Source organism: Pelobates fuscus, chromosome 7 (assembly GCF_036172605.1).
Source record: "Pelobates fuscus isolate aPelFus1 chromosome 7, aPelFus1.pri, whole genome shotgun sequence".
NCBI classification, from domain to species: Eukaryota; Metazoa; Chordata; class Amphibia; order Anura; family Pelobatidae; genus Pelobates; species Pelobates fuscus.
In genome coordinates, this window is record NC_086323.1 from 38,965,258 (window position 1) to 38,988,669 (window position 23,412).

At 42.3% G+C, this 23,412-nt stretch overlaps 1 protein-coding gene across 1 annotated transcript in view; it reads left to right on the top strand.

Annotated features, from left to right (window-relative positions):
- The first annotated feature begins 216 nt into the window (after window positions 1-216).
- Window positions 217-23,412, top strand: part of GIPC2 (GIPC PDZ domain containing family member 2) — a 70,809-nt gene continuing 47,613 nt past the window's right edge. The window contains exon 1 of the mRNA XM_063427968.1: window positions 217-667. Coding sequence (XP_063284038.1) covers window positions 383-667 — 285 coding nt within the window. The 5' untranslated portion in view covers window positions 217-382. The remainder of the gene's footprint in view (window positions 668-23,412) is intronic.

A 23,412-nucleotide genomic window follows, 5' to 3' on the forward strand; every position in this document is an offset into this window, starting at 1 on the left:
AAGGTGCAGGGAGGGGGAGAGGTGCAGGGAAGGTGCAGGCACGGAAGGAGAGAGGTGCATTGAAGGTGCAGGGAGGGGGAGAGGTGCAGGGAAGGTGCAGGCACGGAATGAGAGAGGTGCAGGCAGGGAGGGGGAGAGGTGCAGGCAAGGAGAGAGTTGCAGGGTGGGGGAGAAGTGCGGGGAAGGTGCAGGGTGGATAGGAAACATTCCTTACATTGTGTCTAACAGGAAGTATTTTTACCTGTGACTCTTGTTCATTGCTGAGTCAGAAACGAGGAGGACCCAGATCCCGGAGCGGTGACACCAGGCAGGGGGAGGACCCGAGCTGGAGCCAGGGCTTTAATTAATTTACCTTCATTGATAGCTCCGAGCCTGCAGGACCATGCCGCTGGGACTGAGAGGGAGAAAGAAAAATAAAACCAAGGAGGCTTCCTCCAAGCTGGTGGAGAGCGATGAGATAGGAGCTGGGGGCATCCGGGAAGCCAAAGATGCCAGCAGTGCCAACGGTACGGCCGGTCTGCCCCCTCCCCCGGTCAGTCTGCGCCCCAAACTGGTCTTCCACACACAGCTGGCACATGGCAGCCCCACTGGCAGGATAGAGGGCTTCACTAATGTCAAGGAACTCTACTCCAAGATCGCAGACGCCTTTCAAATCAGCCCAGAGGAGGTAAGACCCATCCTGGGGTTATTAATAGGGGTATCAGGGCTCAGTGAGGGCTGTCAGGGTAGGAATGGGGCAACTGTGCCTACTGAAGGGTAAGCAGTCTATAATAAGGTCACATGTCTACTGGAGGCTGGCAATGGGGTACCAGTGCCCACTGGAGGGTAACTGAACTGGGAATGGGGCCACAAAGCAAACTAGAGGGTAATTAGTCTAGTACTAGGGAACCTGTGCCCACTGTGGATAACTTGTATCTCAATAGGGTACCTGGGGCCACTGGAGGATAACTAGGCAGCCAATGGGGTACCTGTGGCCACTGGAGGATAACTAGGCAGCCAATGGGGTACCTGCGCCCACTGTAGATAACTTGTATCTCAATAGGGTACCTGTGGCCACTGGAGCATAACTAGGCAGCCAATGAGGTACCTGTGGCCACTGAAGGATAACTAGGCAGCCAATAGGGTACCTGTGCCCACTGTAGATAACTTGTCTCTCAATAGGGTGCCTGTGGCCACTGGAGGATAACAAGGCAGCCAATGGAGTACCTGTGGCCACTGGAGGATAACTAGGCAGCCAGTGGGGTACCTGTGCGGGTAATTGGCTGCCAATGGGGTACCTGTGCCCACTAGGAATAACTAGGCTGCCAATGGGGTATCTGTGCCCACTGGGGGTAACTGGGCTGCCAATGGAGTACCTGTGGCCACTGGAGGATAGCTATGCTGCCAATGGGGTAATCTGTGCCCACTGGAGGATAACTAGGGTGCAGATGGGATAGCTGTGGCCACTGGAGGATAACTAGTCTACCAATGGTGTACCTGTTCCCACTGGAGGATAACTAGTCTGGAAATGTGCTTACTGGAGATTAACCAGTTTAGGAGTGGGGCAATGGTTCACACTTTGTAGCAACCAGTCTGTTAATGGCTCACACGAACCCAGTGGCAAACCATGATGGGGAGAGGTGATCTAAAGCTCACCGAAAAGGGGGAATTGTTATGGAAATAAGATAATTCTCCACCATCTCATGGTTATCTTTTATAACAATGTGTATTTGTGGTTTGTGCCCATTTGAAGCAACCAGTCTGGGAACTAGTCATTAGTTCACTTTCATAACATGAGGTAAACAGCTATATGGGTTGGCCAAAGGTCACTGTATTGGCCTCACCTACTTTACCTCATTGTGTGCAATGCTAGAAATGAGTAATACTGAGCTAGGTCTCACTGGGTACTAGGACACACAGTTATATACTTAGTGCTTAAGAACAATGTATTGGGTTATTAAATCACTTATTGTGTGCTAAACTGGGATATTCTAGGGTGCTTTTTTGGTATTAATAGGCTCACTGTATGCTGAGCTGTATATTATACTAGGATAAATTGGGCCGCTGTCAGTCACTGTGTGCTATCCTGGGATAAACTGGGCCGCTATCAGTCACTGTGTGCTATACTGGGATAAACTGGGCCGCTGTCAGTCACTGTGTGCTATAGTAGTGGGATAAACTGGGCTGCTATCAGTCACTGTGCTATACTGGGATAAACTGGGCCGATGTCAGTCACTGTGTGCTATACTTGGATAAACTGGGCCGCTGTCAGTCACTGTGTGCAATACTGGGATAAACTGGGCCGCTGTCCGTCACTGTGTGCTATACTGGGATAAACTGGGCCGCTGTCAGTCACTGTGTGCTATACTGGGATAAACTGGGCCGCTATCAGTCACTGTGTGCTATACTGGGATAAACTGGGCCGCTATCAGTCACTGTGTGCTATACTGGGATAAACTGGGCCGCTATCAGTCACTGTGTGCTATACTGGGATAACCTGGGCTGCCATCAGTCACTGTGTGCTATACTGGGATAAACTGGGCCGCTATCAGACGCTGTGTGCTATACAGAGATAACCTGGGCAGCTATCAGTCACTGTGTGCTATACTGGAATAAACTGGGCCGCTATCAGTCGCTGTGTGCTATACTGGGATAAAATGGTCTGCTATCAGTCACTGTGCGCTATACTGGGATAAACTGGGCCGCTATCAGCCAGTGTGCTATACTAGGATAAACTGGGCCTGTCAGTCACTGTGCGCTATACTGGGATAAACTGGGCCCGCTATCAGTCACTGTGTGCTATACAGGGATAAACTGGGCCTGCTGTCAGCCACTGTGTGCTATACTGGGATAAACTGGGCTGCTATCAGTATCTGTGTGCTATACTGGGATAAACTGGGCCCGCTATCAGTAGCTGTGTGCTATACAGGGATAAACTGGGCCTGCTGTCAGCCACTGTGTGCTATACAGCAATAAACTGGGCTGCTATCAGTCACTGTGTGCTATACTGGGATAAACTGGGCCGCTATCAGTCGCTGTGCGCTATACAGAGATAAACTGGGCTGTTATACTGGGATCACCTGTGCACTCAGTGTCTGTTATACTGGGATCACTTGAGCAGTTAGTGTGTGTTATACTGGAGTCACCTGAGCAGTCAGTGTGTGTTATACTGGGATCAACTGAGCAGTCAGTGTGTGTTATACCGGGATCACCAGAGCAGTTAGTGTGTGTTATACCGGGATCACCTGAGCAGTCAGTGTGTGTTATACCGGGATCACCTGAGCAGTTAGTGTGTGTTATACCGGGATCACCTGAGCAGTTAGTGTGTGTTATACCGGGATCACCTGTGCAGTTAGTGTGTGTTATACTGGGATCACCTGAGCAGTCAGTGTGTGTTATACCGGGATCACCTGAGCAGTTAGTGTGTGTTATACCGGGATCACCAGTGCAGTTAGTGTGTGTTATACTGGGATCACCTGAGCAGTCAGTGTGTGTTATACCGGGATCACCTGAGCAGTTAGTGTGTTATACCGGGATCACCAGTGCAGTTAGTGTGTGTTATACTGGGATCACCTGAGCAGTCAGTGTGTGTTATACCAGGATCACCTGTGCAGTTAGTGTGTGTTATACTGGGATCACCTGAGCAGTTAGTGTGTGTTATACCGGGATCACCTGTGCAGTCAGTGTGTGTTATACTGGGATCATCTGAGCAGTCAGTGTGTGTTATACTGGGATCATCTGAGCAGTCAGTGTGTGTTATACTGGGATCACCTGAGCAGTCAGTGTGTGTTATACTGGGATCACCTGTGCAGTTAGTGTGTGTTATACTGGGATCACCTGTGCAGTTAGTGTGTGTTATACTGGGATCACCTGTGCAGTCAGTGTGTGTTATACTGGGATCATCTGAGCAGTCAGTGTGTGTTATACCGGGATCACCTGAGCAGTTAGTGTGTGTTATACCGGGATCACCAGTGCAGTTAGTGTGTGTTATACTGGGATCACCTGAGCAGTCAGTGTGTGTTATACCGGGATCACCTGTGCAGTTAGTGTGTGTTATACTGGGATCACCTGAGCAGTTAGTGTGTGTTATACCGGGATCACCTGTGCAGTCAGTGTGTGTTATACTGGGATCATCTGAGCAGTCAGTGTGTGTTATACTGGGATCACCTGAGCAGTCAGTGTGTGTTATACTGGGATCACCTGTGCAGTTAGTGTGTGTTATACTGGGATCACCTGTGCAGTCAGTGTGTGTTATACTGGGATCATCTGAGCAGTCAGTGTGTGTTATACCGGGATCACCTGAGCAGTTAGTGTGTGTTATACCGGGATCACCAGTGCAGTTAGTGTGTGTTATACTGGGATCACCTGAGCAGTCAGTGTGTGTTATACCGGGATCACCTGTGCAGTTAGTGTGTGTTATACTGGGATCACCTGAGCAGTTAGTGTGTGTTATACCGGGATCACCTGTGCAGTCAGTGTGTGTTATACTGGGATCATCTGAGCAGTCAGTGTGTGTTATACCGGGATCACCTGTGCAGTTAGTGTGTGTTATACTGGGATCACCTGAGCAGTTAGTGTGTGTTATACCGGGATCACCTGTGCAGTCAGTGTGTGTTATACTGGGATCATCCGAGCAGTCAGTGTGTGTTATACTGGGATCACCTGAGCAGTCAGTGTGTGTTATACTGGGATCACCTGTGCAGTTAGTGTGTGTTATACTGGGATCACCTGTGCAGTTAGTGTGTGTTATACTGGGATCGCCTGTGCAGTCAGTGTGTGTTATACTGGGATCATCTGAGCAGTCAGTGTGTGTTATACTGGGATCACCTGAGCAGTCAGTGTGTGTTATACCGGGATCACCTGAGCAGTTAGTGTGTGTGTTATACCGGGATCACCTGTGCAGTTAGTGTGTGTTATACTGGGATCACCTGTGCAGTTAGTGTGTGTTATACCGGGATCACCTGAGCAGTCAGTGTGTGTTATACCGGATCACCTGTGCAGTTAGTGTGTGTTATACCGGGATCACCTGTGCAGTTAGTGTGTGTTATACCGGGATCACCTGAGCAGTTAGTGTGTGTTATACCGGGATCACCTGTGCAGTGAGTGTGTGTTATACTGGGATCACCTGAGCAGTCAGTGTGTGTTATACCGGGATCACCTGAACAGTTAGTGTGTGTTATACCGGGATCACCTGAGCAGTCAGTGTGTGTTGTACCGGGATCACCTGAGCAGTTAGTGTGTGTTATACCGGGATCACCTGTGCAGTTAGTGTGTGTTATACCGTGATCACCTCTGCAATTAGTGTGTGTTATACCGGGATCACCTGTGCAGTTAGTGTGTGTTATACTGGGATCACCTGAGCAGTTAGTGTGTGTTATACTGGGATCACCTGAGCAGTTAGTGTGTGTGTTATACTGGGATCACCTGAGCAGTCAGTGTGTGTTATACCGGGATCACCTGTGCAGTTAGTGTGTGTTATACTGGGATCATCTGAGCAGTCAGTGTGTGTTATACTGGGATCACCTGTGCAGTTAGTGTGTGTTATACTGGGATAACCTGTGCAGTTAGTGTGTGTTATACTGGGATCACCTGTGCAGTCAGTGTGTGTTGTACTGGGATCACCTGAGCAGTTAGTGTGTGTTGTACTGGGATCACCTAAGCAGTTAGTGTATGTTATACCGGGATCACCTGTGCAGTGAGTGTGTGTTATACTGGGATCACCTGAGCAGTCAGTGTGTGTTATACCGGGATCACCTGAACAGTTAGTGTGTGTTATACCGGGATCACCTGAGCAGTCAGTGTGTGTTGTACCGGGATCACCTGAGCAGTTAGTGTGTGTTATACTGGGATCACCTGTGCAGTTAGTGTGTGTTATACCGTGATCACCTGTGCAATTAGTGTGTGTTATACCGGGATCACCTGTGCAGTTAGTGTGTGTTATACTGGGATCACCTGAGCAGTTAGTGTGTGTTATGCCGGGATCACCTGAGCAGTCCGTGTGTGTTATACCGGGATCACCTGAGCAGTTAGTGTGTGTTATACTGGGATCATCTGAGCAGTTAGTGTGTGTTATACTGGGATCACCTGTACAGTTAGTGTGTGTTATACTGGGATCACCTGAGCAGTTAGTGTGTGTTATACTGGGATCACCTGAGCAGTTAGTGTGTGTTAGACCGGGATCACCTGAGCAGTTAGTGTGTGTTATGCCGGGATCACCTGAGCAGTCCGTGTGTGTTATACCGGGATCACCTGTGCAGTTAGTGTGTGTTATACCGGGATCACCTGAGCAGTTAGTGTGTGTTATACTGGGATCACCTGAGCAGTCAGTGTGTGTTATACCGGGATCAGCTGAGCAGTCAGTGTGTGTTATACCGGGATCACCTGTGCAGTCAGTGTGTGTTATACCGGGATCACCTGAGCAGTCAGTGTGTGTTATACTGGGATGACCTGAGCAGTTAGTGTGTGTTATACTGGGATCACCTGTGCAGTTAGTGTGTGTTATACTGGGATCACCTGAGCAGTTAGTGTGTGTTATACTGGGATCACCTGAGCAGTCAGTGTGTGTTATACCGGGATCACCTGTGCAGTCAGTGTGTGTTATACTGGGATCACCTGAGCAGTCAGTGTGTGTTATACTGGGATCACCTGTGCAGTTAGTGTGTGTTATACCGGGATCACCTGAGCAGTTAGTGTGTGTTATACCGGGATCACCTGTGCAGTTAGTGTGTGTTATACCGGGATCACCTGTGCAGTTAGTGTGCGTTATACCGGGATCACCTGTGCAGTTAGTGTGTGTTATACCGAGATCACTTGTGCAGTTAGTGTGTCTTATACTGAGATTTACTGTTTATACTGTTTAGACTGTATAGCCATTATAGTTATTACTCGTGCAGTATTGGGATAAACCAATCTGTTAATAATAACCTGTTCTACACTAGAAAAAGCTTGTCCATTATGGGTCTCTGTGAAATCCTGAGATAAACTAAGACATCATCAATCACTACCTGTTATCTTTCTATCTTTTATATTGGGATATACTGGGTCAGTGTACTCTAACTGGGATGAACTGGGCTATAATCAGTCTCTGTGCTAGACTACGATATATTATGAGCAATCACTTTGTTGTCACATCAGTGGGGGGATTGGGTGGGGAGGGGGTTTATGTGTCATTTACTGTCACGGGAGTAGTGAAAGGGGATTTGTATACCCTTTAATTAAGTACTTGTAATAGCTGTACATTACTGACTTCCTTTTAGGGAGTAAGCCACTGGCCCAAGGAGACACTGCAAGGATTTGAATAGAAAATCTATTTCTGACTTTGTTTGTTTGTGGTAATAGAGAGGAAAGTTCAGGGAGTGATTTTTGCAGTACAATGATGAATATATACAACTCATTGGGACTGAAAGATATACCGTATTTTTACAAATCTAATGCGCACCTTTATTGGCAAAATAAAGTCTGCAAAATTTAAATGCACATTAGATTCGAGTACGAACAGTGCCTTAGATGCGACAGGCATATTATGTGAATTCACCAAGGTGACTTTTGTTGGAACGAAATTCACATTGCTGCGACCAGGATGCAAGATTTGGTTCCTGTGTACGGTAATCTGTACCTTGCATCTTTGTCGTGATACGAATGTGAAATTCACCCCGCCAGTTACCGACCTTTATGTTGTATAGTAGTATAGTCCTGTGCAAATACGCATTACATTCGCCAGCAAAAGCATTTTTTTACTTTCATATTTGAAAATGTGAATGCATATTAGGTTCTATGACGCATTAGATTTGAGTAAATACTGCATTGTTTTTTCAACTCTTTCCATTCCATATCATACGTAGGACATGTTCAGGAGTTTACATTCATTTGCTATAGTGAATTTATAAATTGGCACTAAACTCCATGCATTCATTTTTGGCCACATTACATTTTGTCTGAATGTAGGCTGATGGGCAGGTTGACCAAACTCTGTAACTCGAAGTGCCATATGATCGTGTAACCAAATAAACAAGCTTTACAATGGAAATGTTTGTTTGAATAATGCCAAAAAAACGCGTAATTGATGGGAAGAAAGATGATTGATGGTTAAGGAACAGTGACTAAATGTTCGTATTATTCAGAGATCAAATGAGAAGTGACCAATAGAGAAAAAAGGAGGAGAAGTAAAAAAAATTGATATATGTATATTTACTTATAATATATTTAATTCATATATAAATATAGATTTATTTTTTTTATTATTGGTCCTTCTTTGTTCTTCTCGATTGGCTACGTTTTGTCACCGGATCTGTGAACCAAACAGCAGGAAAATGCCCTATCAGTGTATTGTAATATTTATTTTATGTATGTATTCTGCAGTACTCTGAATAGCTGTCACTGCTCACTGTAACACAACATGCAGAACTTATGTAAACATTGATAAATAGACGTTATGGGATAAAAGCGCATTACCGAGCTTTAGAGTGGCCAGACCCAAAACAAAACAGACAACAGTAAACTTGACAACTAGCAAAAGGCCAAGGGCAATAGATACGAGAATGGTCAAGAACAAGCCAAGTTCAGAAAAACTAAAGATATAGAAGGATGAAGCGCTCTTGGAATAATCATAAAATGCAAACCACGACAGGGCTCAGTACAAAACCAAAATGTGTTTTTTTTTTTTTTTAGCTTTAAGAAGGTGGCCATTGGTCACTTTGATGTGCTTACGTATCGCTGGCGTGTCAATAAAAGCACATCCTCGTCAATAACTAGCTCTAAGGAGCCAATAAACAGCCAGTGTCTGTTAGGACACCAGAAGGAGGAGTGGCCGCATTGGTGAGAGACTTGGGTGGCACTTGCGATTAGTATACGGAGCGCAATGTCATGCGCTTCATGCTCCTGCGCTGGAAGGCCGGGAGAGTAGCCCATTTTCGCCAATTGGACGACTATCAGACTACCTGAACTATATGGTTATTTTTTCGGATTAAGTGATTCGGCCTAACCAAATTTTTCCGACCATTCACAAGTCTGATTGGCACCCTGCATTTTTCAATGCTGACTGTCTGTACAATTTATCTCCATGTTCGTTGTTAGTCTTTTATTATAAATCCTTTTTAAATAGCTTTTTGCCATGTTTCGATACCAGTTTGCTGATAGTCTTTTACTAGAAGTCTGTTTTAAAAAGCTTTTTGCCGTGTTTTGATCGCATTCTCAACAGTTTTGACCCTCAAAGGCTTCCATAGACACTCCACAATTTGCAGAGGTAGATTAATTTTGGACACTTGAAGACCTTGTAGTAAGGAGGCAGGAATTCCCAGTAAATGGACGGTCCGATGAAACTTAGCATGATTAGATAATTATCAAGTAATTCAGGGCTTGACAAATTTGTTTGGAATGTAGGAGCCAGCTAAAGTTAGGAGCCAGTTGTTGTTTTTCTTAAAGGGACCCTATAGTCACCAGAACCACTACAGCTTAATGTAGTGGTTCTGGTGCCTATAGCCTGTACCTGTAGCCTTCTCAATGTAAAACGCTGCACACTGACAGAGGCGCACACACACACACACTGACAGAGGCACACACACACAAACACTAACAGAGGCGCACACACACACACACTGACAGAGGCACACACACACACACTAACAGAGGCATATACACACACACACACACACTGACAGAGGCACACACACACACATTAACAGAGGCATATACACACACACACACACACACACACTGACAGAGGTATACACAAAAACAGACACACACGCACACACTGACAGAGACATACACACATACACTTTCTCAAACACTCGCAAATTTTCATTTTATTTTTTTAAATTTTAATCCACCCAGCCTCCCAACCTCTGGAAGAGCTGAGTGGACTTTCCCTGGGGTCCAGTGGGGCTCCTCTCTTCCTGTGTGAGAGGGAGCAGTAATCTACCATGCAGATGCTCTCTGCTCCCTATGATGCCGGGGCTGGAATGACTTCATATTCTGGCTCCCGGCATCATTAAACAGCGTGAGGGAGCAGAGAGCAGCTGCTGGAAGATCACTGCTCCCTCGCACACTGCCCCAGCCGACCGCCTTGATGCTCACTACAGCGGCCGGCTGAGTGAGTTTTGTAGCCGGCCGCCCTGGGCTTTATGGAGGTGGCCGGCTACAAAACTCACTCAGCCGGCTGCCTCCATGAAGCTCAGGGTGGCTGGCTACAACGCTCACTGAGCTGGCCGCCTACATGCTCCCACAGGTAGACGGCCGGCTCCATTATTTGCCCAGCTGGGCATTTTAGGTAAAAAGCTGACAAAACCCAGGCGCCAGGGCAAACTTTTTAGTCTACATGGCAAACTGGCGCCTGGGATTTGTCAAAGCCCTGAAGTAATTATACCCACTTTGAGGGATTGTTAACTTTCTCTGTTTTCAGCATGCAATGAATGTAAGTAACTTTGTAATTACTAGAGGTAGATCCCATCTAACATCTAAAACCTTTTTCTTGTGTACATTTTTTTAAGGCATAACAGCTGGGCTTATGTACATGCATTGTGATCCACAATGTAACATGATACCTTGTAGGGTTATGTTGCACTTTTATTTGTTATAATACACATTTTTGTATATTGATTGGTTGTTATTTGACTTTGTATTGATTGTTAATGAGATACCCTATATTAGTGGTTTGTGCACTGTGGTGTTAGCTTGATAAAGTTTCCTGAAGGGGTCGAAACGTTGCTGTATCTGTCCTGGTTTTCCAGTAAATATGCTGATGTATGAAGACCCTGAGTACCTGGACCACTTTTCTGTTACTGTCGGTACAATTGATTGATTACTACACCATTGAAGATTAAAATGCTATAGATCATTGTCTCAGATGATTAAAGGGGCACTGTGGGCTGAAATTGACTCATTCCTTTTTTATGCAGTGCATGGATACTGCATTAAACATTAACATCCAATTCAAAGTAATAAAATATAAAAATAAATATGTACACATATTAGAAGTTGTGGCATTTGGAACAGATTCCCAAACTTTAGGCTTGCATCAGTTAACACTGGCCAGAAAAGGAAATGAACGGCCAATCAGCATGCACCAATAACTTCATCACTTTAATAGAGGTATAAAGAGTGCTGTAAAACTAGATAACATTGTGTTTGCGTCTGCAGTGTCCCTTTAAAATACTTTCGATCAGGTTGTTCAGGTTTGTTTTTCCAATTTGCATGTGGTAAGAGGTTAGAAGAGACTCTAGGGCATGTCTGGCAAAATGCTATTCCCCAGCTCTCATAGAAGTGCAGCCTCAGTTTGGCCAGTCTAAAAAGAGCGCATGCCTCCTAACAGTAAGGTGGAACAGGAGGACAACTGAACAAGGGGCACTCGAAGGACACTTGGGGTGTCACTGGTAAAGAACAGAAACAAATGTGAATGAAAAAGCATGTGATGCACGTGTGCTGACACGCAACTGTGACAGCCAGCATCTATACATACTCATATAGTAACCACAGCAGGGTTTCGCTTAAAGGGACACTTCACTGCCCAAATATTTTATTTTTTTTGCAATTACTTTTTAGTAAATATACCCCCAGTGAAAAAAATTATTAGAGGTTTATCGAAAAACAGCTTGTAAAAGCTGCAGACCTCTTGCTTGAAGCTTTTGCAAGCCCCCCCCCCCCCCCACCCTTCTAACCATGCCAAGACTTTCTGTGGCTGTCTTGCTCTGGACAATTGCTGCCTCTTAAGTTATATATTTTTTTTTTAGTATAAATTCTTTTAGTAAATTTATTACAGAGATACAAATACCAATAAACCAACGGACAACATGCTCCAATAGTGCATCTTCTGTATATTAGATATTAATTAAACAAACAAAAAAAAACAAAAAAAAAACATGATATTAAACAACGTTATCTGCTGGGTCGGGAAAAAGGGGGGGAGTTTGTCTGAGCTCAGGTAGCATTATATAACAAGTGTAACTTTAGTTTACTGACCTATTTCTATTTTATTGACCCAACCTTGCCAGAGATCGTGCCTTTTTGGGGCATTCAAGTACGGTATACTCAAATCTCTTTCCATCCTGATCTGCACACCAATTTGCTCTCTAATAGGATCCCAAGTAACTTCTTGATTAGATTTCCAATTCCGTGCAAGAAAAATTTTAAATGCAATAAAACAATGAATTATAAAACACCGGTTTGTGTTTGACATATTTGGCCAGTGCATATGCAGCAAAACCACTTCTAATTTCCTATCCAACTCAACTCCGTTATGTCACTAATTAATCTAAACATTCGATTGATTACAGTCTGAGTACCTGAACAACTTTACCATATATGGAGGAATGATCCCTCTTTATCACATCTCCAGCATCTAGAAGAGACCCCTGGAAACATCTGGGATAGCCTACTTGGCACCAAGTACCACATGTACTCTTAAGTTTAACTGCCTCTTAAGTTTAACTTCACTGAGCTAAACAAACCAGGATGTGACAGAAGTTGTAATATTGAGAGCCAGGGGCGTGTAACCAGGTACATTTATAAAACTGCCAAATTCTATGGAAATCTCCACTTTTTGTAACTTTTTTAACAGAGATTTAGTGTATGCTGTATTGTATATTTACCAGTAAAGATATATGTTCCTGTATTTACCCCTCTATTTGGAATCTATTTGGGCTATTAAGGGGAAGTAGTGACCTGACTGAGAACATTTTCCAGTTGGGCTCCAGCATCTGATCTCCAACAATATCGAAAAGGCGCTTATAGTCTGAGCCACTTGTGAACGGCTCAGCACCACGTGAGTGGGATATTTTTCTCCTCCACTATTATCTATTTATTTTAAACAGGCTATACTATTATACTATGTATTGTGTTTTATATTTTTAGGATGTACACAGATACATGGTGAATTGCATGTTTTTTATATATTTTATCACGGTTGGTTTTATCCACTATTTTACGTGCTCTCACCATAGTTTTTATTGTTTTATGTGTTGTATCCCGTGTGGTTTGGAGTGACACACACTTGGTAATGTTAAGCTATTAACTTCGTTTTTTTTTTTTTTTTTTTTTTTTTTTTTTATATACTGATTCATTTTATATTAGTAAAGTCCAGTAAATTCTATTACACGAGGAATGTTTGACTCCGAATGGCTTGTAAATATTTTTACATATTAATGTAACAATGTAAATCTTGTCTCATGCAGACATTTTGTATTTGCCCTACAATTGCTATTGATAAATTGTCACAAATGCATTTATTATGATATAAAATATTCGGGTCTGTAAATAGATTTGGCAAATTCCCAAAGTCCAAGATCTGCTGTTTGAAGATCATTCTTCTACTTTCACTTTTGTTGCAATAAGGAGTGGCTAAATTTGATTTCCGGGGGGAATAGAGAAAATTCTCTTTTTGATAAACAAATAGGAATTTATTCCCAAAAGGCAGAACTGTATTGAAGACTGAATTGCATGTTGTAGGCAGAATTTGTTGATTTGGAATTCTGCTAAATCAAAGTTATAGTCACAGTTCTGAGTTTTCAGCTTAATTTTCATTTTCGTTCATTACAGTAATTGAATAATTACAAAGATCAACTCAGATCCATTGTGCTATCCTGAAGGCTTGTTGCTTTCAGTGTCCTATATAGCACTCATATGCAGCGTAGAAAAGAAAGTTGGAGAAGTTAATGTGTGAAGAAATCTGCGTACACTGCACGCGTCTCTGTATATATTTTTAGATACTAAATGTAATGACTAGAGATGGGTGAGAATTTGCTACAAGAAAATGTAAATTGAAACTGTTTCAATGTAAGATATTACACAAAATAAAGATGCTGTAAATTTAGTGCCGTGGGTGTTGCCAGGTTAGTTAAAGGAGCACTGTCAATTTCCAGGATTTTTTTTACATGTTTGCATATCCTATGTATTTAATAAATATGTGTGCTTGTGAGAAAAAAAATTGAAAAAATTGTTAAATGCAGACATCCACCAAGCTGTCCTGTAACTGAGTGCCTACATCTTGGCTCTCCATCAGCTAGTGCTGTAAGCCTAAAGGGTTACTTCAACCACCATGACCTTGATGTGCATTGTTTTTGCTTGAAACCCGGCACATCCAGAGATATTGTTAATTGTGTGCTGGGCCTTGCTGTATCCAGGCTAACAAGTTCTTGGACGGTACTTTCCTGGGGTACTTTGCCCGCTCAGACACCCCTGCATTTTAAACTGCCTATTGAGATGCCTGCAAGGCTGCAACTCAACTCTAGTAGCCCGTGCCTTTTTCTTGTTGTGCGTATCGCTGCTGGGGAATACAGTTGATATGGCTGTATGCGGCCTGGGCTGCCCAGTGGGGTTGAAGTGACCGGGCCTTACTTTCTCAGTGTGCACCTACCTATAGCAATTATCGCTATATATGTGCCCCTGTGCAAGAGTACAAAACAGAACTCTATGGAAAATACTGTGCGATTCTACCCTGATATTCTCGCGCATATCCAATGAGATACCATTGGCATCTCTTCTGCATCATTCGAGAAGATGTATGTTAATATCAAGTGATGGCTGCTGGGGAAATGGCATTATGTTAAAGGCAAAATCTGCTCCAAACATTACCTTTTGCCATGTTTTGGCAAAAATTTGCATATCCACAAAATTAACCAGTCTCTGCTTTGTCTTATAACATTTTCTCAATGCTCTAGAATTTCATTGAAATTGCAATATACTCTATTAGAGAATTTCCTAACCATTTTATCTTTAGGAGGAACTCAGATGTGACTGTGTTTTTTTTTTTAAAGTGAACTTGTCACCCACTAATCATATGACTGGCTAGTTCACAGTCAGGTAGCTATAGTCAGGTAGCGTAAGTTAAAATACTCCAATTCGGCAGTGTACTCATTTCAGCTAAATTGGCATAATATTTGACAGTTTACTCTAGTACGGAACTCTGTTGGGGCGTGCACACACTGTGCATGCATGTGTGGAAATAAGCACGTCCTTGCCTGAATTTATAAAGGTGATTTTGGGTATACATGTATATATTTTTTTGACGATGGACAGATATTTTGGTTAAATATAATCAGTTTGTAAGCCCCTTTAAATAAATGTGATAAATGCAGGGGCTTCTTCAATTTCTCTGGGTTTATAAAAAAAAAAAGTTTTTTTTGCAAGAGATAACTACTCAACAGTTAATATATCTGTACAAAGTCTCAGCTAAGCTCTTCTAAGGAGAAAAACCGATACTGCCATGTGTTGTCGGCAAGTACAGACATGAGAAATAGTTTGTGAAAGGATAGGCTCATACAGTGTGCTGTCTTCAACATGTTTATATAGAAACAAGTCAGCTAGCGACCGTCCGCAGGGAGTTTCACCACCCACAGGGAAAAGGATCTGGATAACCATGTCAAAAGCTGGAACTATGCGTGAGAGGAAATGCAATTTGTTTATACTGCTGTCTCTTACCCAAAGGGTTAATGTGAAACTATCCCCAGACTATTTAATTTCTCTTTTAACTAATTGCAGTCTTGAAAGTGGTAATAGTTTTGACAGCAATGCAGATTTGCTTTTGGACAAGATTGTAACTTCATGTTGTGTTTTCTTTTCCACTTCAGAATACTTAGATCTTTATCGTTTTTCGACAAATTTACTGTAATGGTATTTCTATAAACAAAGCGGAGCCTGATGTAGTCTGCAGTCTTCTAACCTTCCAGGCCTTTCAAGCGACATTGTCTTTTTCCCTTTCCTCATGCACCATGTATCTTAAAGGACCATTACAGGCACCCAGACCACTTCAGCTCAATGAAGTGGTCTGGGTGCCAGGTCCCCTTAGTTTTAACCCTGCAGCTGTCAGAGAAACTGCTATGTTCACATGGAGGGTTAATACAGCCTCTAGTGGCTGACTCCCTGACAGCCACTAGATGCCGCTTATGCGATTCTCAGTGTGAAAATCGCAGTGAGATGACGCTGGACGCCCATAGGAAAGCATTGAGTAATGCTTTCCTATGGGCGGTTTGAATGCGTGTTCGGAGCTGACGTTGGCAGGGGAGGAGAGGTCACCAGCGCCAAAGGAGCCCAGTGCTGGATTAGAGTAAGTGGCTGAAGAGGTTTTAACCCCTTCAGCCCAGCGGGAGGGGGGTCCTAAGGGAGTAAGGGACCTAATAACCCTGCAGTGCGAGGAAAATAAGTCTGTTTTTCTGGCACTATAGTGCTCCTTTAAAGGGTACTATAGTCACCAGAACAACTACAGCTTATTGCATTTGTCCTGGTGAGTAGAATCATTACTTTCGGACATTTTGCTGTAAACACTGTTTTCAGAGAAAATGCAGTGATTATATTACAGCCTAGTCATAACTTCACTGGTCACTCCTCAGATGGCTACTAGAGGTGCTTCCTGGGGCAGTGTTGCACAGGAGACACTGAACCTTCCTCATAGAGATGCATTGATTCAATTCAGCTCTATGAGGAGATGCTGAGTGGCCAGGGCTGTGTTTGGCTTGTGCTGGCTCTGCCCCTGATCTGCCTCCTTGACAGTCTTAGCCAATCCAATGGGAAAACATTGTGATTGACTCTGAACACCACTTCTGATGATGTCAGCCAAGCAGGCAGATCAGGGGCAGAGCAAGCAGCATACTGAAATATAAGTAAGATGTTACTTTATTTAGGGGGCAAGGGGAGTGGGGGGAGGAGGGGCCAGGCGGGGGAGGAGGGGAGGCTAGATGGTGGTTTTAACACTATAGGATCAGGAATACATGTTTGTGTTCCTGACCCTATAGTGTTCCTTTAATGGTTATACACCCCATTGCCTCTTGCTTCTATTTATATTTATTATCATTTCGTACTCAGTATCTGTATCAGTATCTCAGTATCTGGGCACAAACATTTTTGTTCTCCTGTATCCAGGATGTCTTCAATTTGCCCTTTTGATTGTTGATTGTGGATCTTGCTTAAGTTACACCTGTTGATTTATTTCTTTGTGACACTATTCCTTTAAGCCCTTAGCAGTCATTTCCAAGAAGGCATGCTTTTTAACCCTTTCACTACCATGGAGACTTGCAATACATTCTATGATAAAGTTAATGGGATTCTGTAGGCACTATAGCCACTGCAATGCAATAAAGTGATTACAGTGCCTAAATGAACTGTTTAAATAATTCAGATTTCTGTAGCCATCTGCTAACATAAATATTGTCTGCGCTGAAATGGTTAAACTGAAGGTCTGGGATATCAGCTGTGATTCGATGAGAAGTTAATGCTGGCATTGATATCTGGGAAAGATTCGACTCTGAATTGCATGACATTGTGAAACATAAATCGCACTTCTTTGTCAATAAACAAATATCAAGTTAAATAAACCAAGCAAAAACATCTTCCTTGGCCAGGTACACAAAGAATAATAAATATTAATCAACTTTGCTTATTAAAACACTTAAACCAGAATTTTATAATGTTATATCATTTGCATATCAAATTGGGCCATTTGAATTCGCTGGAATATTGACCCGGATGCGCTATAATTATATATAACAAAAATAAACTATTTGGGTTCACGAATTCATGATTATATTTTATTACTTTCATTATACAGTGGTACCTGTAACAATTTAAAGGGATACTAAGCTGTATTCCTGGCACTACCGATCCCTCTGCTTCCCCCTTCCTTGCAACCCCCCCCTCCCCAGTAAATAAAGGGTTATAAACCCTTTATTTAATTACCTTTTTCCAGCGCCGATGTCCCTAGGAGCTGGGTTCAAGCTTCCCCCCTCCTCAGCCCTGCGACGAGCGGGGTCTAATGCGCATGCGTGGCAAATGCCGTGTGCGCATTAGACCTCACCATAGGAAAGCACTGAATCAATGCTTTCCTATGGGGCAAATCTGATGCTGGAGATCCTCATGCAGAGCGTGAGGACGTCCAGCGTCAGATAAATGGACCAAAAGTCTGTTACGATTCCGGAAGCGCCCCCAGTAGACAGCCACTGAGAGCAAACTTAGTGCTGCAATGTAAACATTGCAGTTCTTTGGAACTACAATGTTTACATTGCAGCACTAGGTGCAAAAGGGACACAGAACCCAGACCACTTCAATTAGCTGAAGTGGTCTGGGTGCCTTCAGTGTCCCTTTAATGCTAACTGTCTTTTCCTTGATTTTGTGCTGTTGATAATATTTTCAAAGGTTGTTATTTTTTGTTTTTGTGGGACTGAAGCTTTGCAAAATAATTCTATTTGTGGGTATGATGCACATATGTTAAGGGACACTATAATTACCAGAACTACATCTTATTGTAAGTCACCCCTTGCAGCCCTTTTGCCGTAAACACTGCCTTTTCTGAAAAAAGCAGTTTACTTTTCTCCCTAGGGACACCTCCAGTGGCCACTCCTCAGAGGGCCACTTGAGGTGCTTCCTGAGGTAGTGCTGCACAGACGCTCTGCATGGAGACGTTGAACTTTCCCTATAGAGATGCATTGATTCAATGCATCTCTATGAAGAAATGCTGATTGGCCGAGCTGGTGTTTGGCCCCGCCCTCGCTCCGCCTCCTTGACGATCTCAGACCATACAATTATCAATTCTGATCATTTTAGCCAAGGCGTCGTATCAAGCAACCTAAATTGTGATCTTAACACTGTACGGTCAGGAATACAGTTTGTGTTTCTGACCCGATAGTGTTCCTTCAAGGTCAAAATAACTTAGAAAAATTATCTGTCAGCTATGCTTCCATATCAGCTATTTTGGTCTAAAATTTAAAATTCTCAGGTGCCTGTTGCTAAGCAGTGACTATCTTCATTCATTCTTCCTAAACCAAAAGTCAGGAACTGATCAAAGTATTACCAATTTAAGGTTAAAATAAACATTTTTGGCCTAAAATTTGTTTTTCACTGGTCAAATATGTCCAATTTATTGAATAACCCTTCATGTTGATTGCTTGTCTTTGATCGTGTCCTTGGGTTGCTTGGTATGTGTGTGGTGGTGGTGTGCCCTCATAGTCTCTTGCTATATATCTCCGTAGTGTGTTTGCTCTGCGTAATGTGTGTTCTGTTTGCGGTTGTGTGTGGTGTGTGCTGGCTTTGTGAAATGGCAGAGGAGAAGGGATATAAGTTATTAAATGTGAAATAATATTTTAAGGGGGCACTCTGACCAACACTGTACTTACTTGGCCCCTGATCTTCCATCCAATGCATATCCAAGTTTGATAAACGTAATACATGAGTGTTAGCGTGACATTATGAATGTAGCTGAAATGAAAGGGGTGGTCTATGAGAATACTGGTGATGGATCCATGGAGTTCTAGCAAGCATAACCGCTATAGTGAGCTGTATTACGTTGCTTAGATTGACCCGTTAATCCTTCTTTATCAAGGCCTACCAGGTGGAGGAATGGAGACTTGGGGGAGAATCTCATGAAGCAGGGAAGGAAATTCTGTAAGAATGGAGCAGCTCTAGAGGAATCCGTTAGGTGAATGTCAGAGGTGCAAGAATGAACAGAGATCTTATGCCTCTGTTTAATGTTGATGGATAAGATTTCCAAATGATTTAATAATGTTGTATAAACATTTAAAAACATTTAATATTATGAAAAATATTTTACTTTTGTAATATCTTTATATCTTTAGATATATTAATATATTTTGCATGTACGATATATAAACATGTATTCCTAACGCTATAGTGACCTGCTCACTGGTTAGGGACAGCCCCCCTCCCTGGTGAATTAAAAAGTTAGTTAATTTGCCTTTTCTCTATTGCCACGGTGCACTCTCTGTGGTTAGCCCTGCCTCCTTTGCTGAGATCACCGATCTTGATGATCCCAGCCAATCCAAAACATTCAGATAAGAAAGCATTGGGAGGCTTGTGTGCATGCGCGGCAAAATGTTGCACTGCACCAATCAGAATCTCTTTGTAGAGATGCATTGAATCAATCCATCTCTATGGGGAGTGTTCAACATTCACTCATTGCAGAAATGTCTACAGTATTCATTAACAAAACAATGAGAAAACTCTTCAGTCTGGCCAACGGGGTCTGATATTATCCTAAAAATCTCTGTCCCACAAAACAAGTTGGAGAGTAGTCCTCCAGTAGAAGTCCTTCTCATCACTGAGGATGATTGGATCAGTTTACACACAGCGCGGTTCAAAACTTTGTGAACTGGGTTGTGTCTAGCGCAAACCTTCCAGCAGGTGGGTGGTGGTTGGTGGACGGGCCTTCTAGGAGCATTACCAGTAATACGATTTCTGTCACTGGAGACATCCTCTGTTGGCAGACTCGCCTGGGAAGTGGGTGTACCAATCCATTGAAGAGGGCATGCCAGCTTGGTGTCAAGCACGTCAGGTTGACATATAGCCTTCCGCTATTTAAAGCGCTCTCTGCAGGTTTCTAGTGCTTGCTGCCCAGCTCAACCTCGTCTAACGATGCACACTCCCTGTGCTGCTTGAAGACAGGTTCCTTGGTGTCCCACATACAAACTTTGGATTGTTGGGAGTAAGCGACAGAGCTGTTGACTTCACCTGCACGTGGCTACAGCTCAGAGATCTCAGGCAAAGATTTGAGTGCGGAGTGAAAACATGGAATCTTAAACCATTCTTTGAGTCAAGAACTGAAACATTATGCAAAATGAGGAACCAATCAGAAGGGGGCATTTGCATTCTGGATAGAAGTTCGATACGCAAAACACAGATGATACAGTGATATAAAACTATCTTGTAATGGATCGTGCATTTTTTGGGGTTTGGCAAGGTCATTTTAAAATCGTTCAGAGAATAGATAAACAGCTGGTATTAGGTTATGGATCTGTTTCCATAACATGTGTTTGTTGCAGTTATCTCGCATACATTTATTGTAATTTTAGAATCCAATAGAGGAAGATAATTTCTTGGATATTCCACACCCATGTGTGTAACATCCTGGGAGTGGATGCAGTACTTTATCTGGTCCGAGACAGAATACTGAAATGAACTCATGTTAATTATAGTATCAGTTATTCCTGTTTTAGGATTACTAAATAGGCTTTTGATTGCTTTAAAGATGATTTACTCGTTGTAGTCAGTCAGAGGTCAGCCATCTTAAGTGAATATTAAAAGGAATGTTACCAATCATTGTCATTTTCTTTGGTGCAATGGGTAAAGCAAGGCAGACATGTATTTATTGTATAAAATATGTCATCTATAAGAAGAAATGTACCGGTAGTTTCTCTAATTTTCATTATATCTTTAGACAGCACAGGAAGTGATTTATTGTTTATTTTTTAGCATTGACTTTATGCAATGTTAAAGGGCCACTCTAAGTAACATAATAACTTTAGCTCACTGTACCTACAGTGTTCAGCTGATGTCACGTGCTTTAATGTCAAGCCATTTAGAACACTGCCCCTACTATTCGTCATTATCCGTCAATTCTGTTTATTCTGCGTGGCATTAAGAGGCTGAGAGCCCTGAGCCATCTAGGATCGCAGCCGAGGAAGGGACATAATTTGGCACCAGGTAAAGCCTTGGCTTATGCTAAGCCATACCTAAAATGGCACCCTGTGGAGGTGCTAAGCCTGACAGGTGGCCATTTCCCATTTCTCAGCCCCTTGAGCCTGCTTAACAATTTCTTCACCAACATGTAAATATCTCCTTTAATTCTCGCTCTTTACTGTATTCCCAATATTTTCTCCCTTGTGCTTCTTTTGTTGTTTTGTCCATCTATTCACCTGTCTGACCAGATACACAGGTGAAAGAGAGACTTTGCCTAACTGCAAAGCTGACTCGCTTTTCGCACACGTGCCTGACCCTTCTCAGGCCCCCGGGTGAACTTTGTACTTGTGATTCTAATTAAAGAGTACTTGCTTTTGACTGATGTTTAGGTGTAAATGTTAAAATAAACGACTTTAAAAGTTGGTGCAGCTTTACTTTTCACCTTGTTACTGTATTTTGCAAAGTAAACATGGCTGACTACTACTTCAGCTTGGGGAAATAAAATGGTCAGAATCTACTATCTTTTATTTTTTTCTGGATGCCAGTTAAGTTTATTGCTTATTTTACGAGTTTATTTAAAAACATAAAGGGATACTATAATCAACAAAACAATTTTAGTTTAATGAAGCAGTTTTAGTGTATAGCTTATGCCTCTGATGTCTCGCTGCCTACTTATCTATTTATTTTTTTGTACTGGTACACTGGTACTGTTTTATAAACTCTTAGCGGGGTTATCTTTTGAAGGGGGCGAAGGGTGGAGTCAGTGGAAAAGATTTACACAGTACATGTGTTTATAAGACTTTTTAGTTGTGTTAACATGTATGACAGTAATTTTGTTGCCAAAACTAAAAAGACATATTTTTTAGCAATATTAAATCTGGGCAGGTAACATATTTTAGCATCCATTTCAATATATGTGTTTTATGTAATACATCCCATTTTAAAATTGCTTTTTGTGTGTTTATATAGATCCTAATTAGGTGGCAGCAAGTGGTAAGATAATACGTCATTTGTAAATTATTTGTTATGATCTAATAATTAAAAGAGCTTCTTAAAAACAACCTCTACTCGAAATGATGAAGCAAAAGTTTTTTTTTTAAAATTGGAGTCAGATAATAGCACTCATGAAAAACAAACAAAAAAACTATCAAGATTTTATAGAGTTAAGAAAAAATAGATCGACCAGGCTCGGTTGATTAGGGTTCAAGAAGGTTTTATACATTTTCAGTAGACTCAAGCAAATGAGCTTTAAGTGATTAATATAAAACAATAATAAATTAATATATTCAGGAAAAAAAAGAGAAACGTGTCCAACTAATTAACTTAAAGTGACTCTCTCAGCACCATAACCAGGAGAAAGTCTGCTTGCTGCTTGCAAACGTTTTACCTGCAATGCTGCACCCAAGTCTTGCTTATCTGTACAAATATTCTCTATGCATAACAAGGAGGGTGAAACTTTCTCGTATGACATATGCCGAGAGAATGCAGAGAGAGAGTTGGCTTTGGTTGCCAGGAATGTTATCGTTGTTTTGTGAAACAACTTGAAAACAGGTTGACATAAATCGGAGGGACTGCACTCCTAGGACTATTTGTTTTCAAATATGCTTTTATGAAATTATAGCATTTTAAAAGTTTATTCAAAAAATGTGAAATCATTTGGAAAAAAAATGTTAAGCTCTTTTTTTATTGGATCTCGTGAGAAAACAAAAAGCAAAGTCAATAAAACTGTTTTATAAACATGCCTATAATAAATGTGATATATGATGTTCAGCCAGTCAAGAGGTTCTCATTTTATTCATAAGTCTCTACGCAGCAGTCCACCTCCCAACAATGGGGATAGGGGCCGAACTAACGTATTATTCTTTAGATTGCAAGCTTGTCTTGGCAGGGCCCTATTCACCTGCTGTTGCACTATGTCATAGGGCCACCTAAAAAAGGGACGGATGCTGGAAACCAAGGAACAAAGCTGGAACGCCATGTCCCGAAACGGGTTGGTCCCACCAGATCCTGAATTTTGACGATTTATGCAGAAGGTTTTTT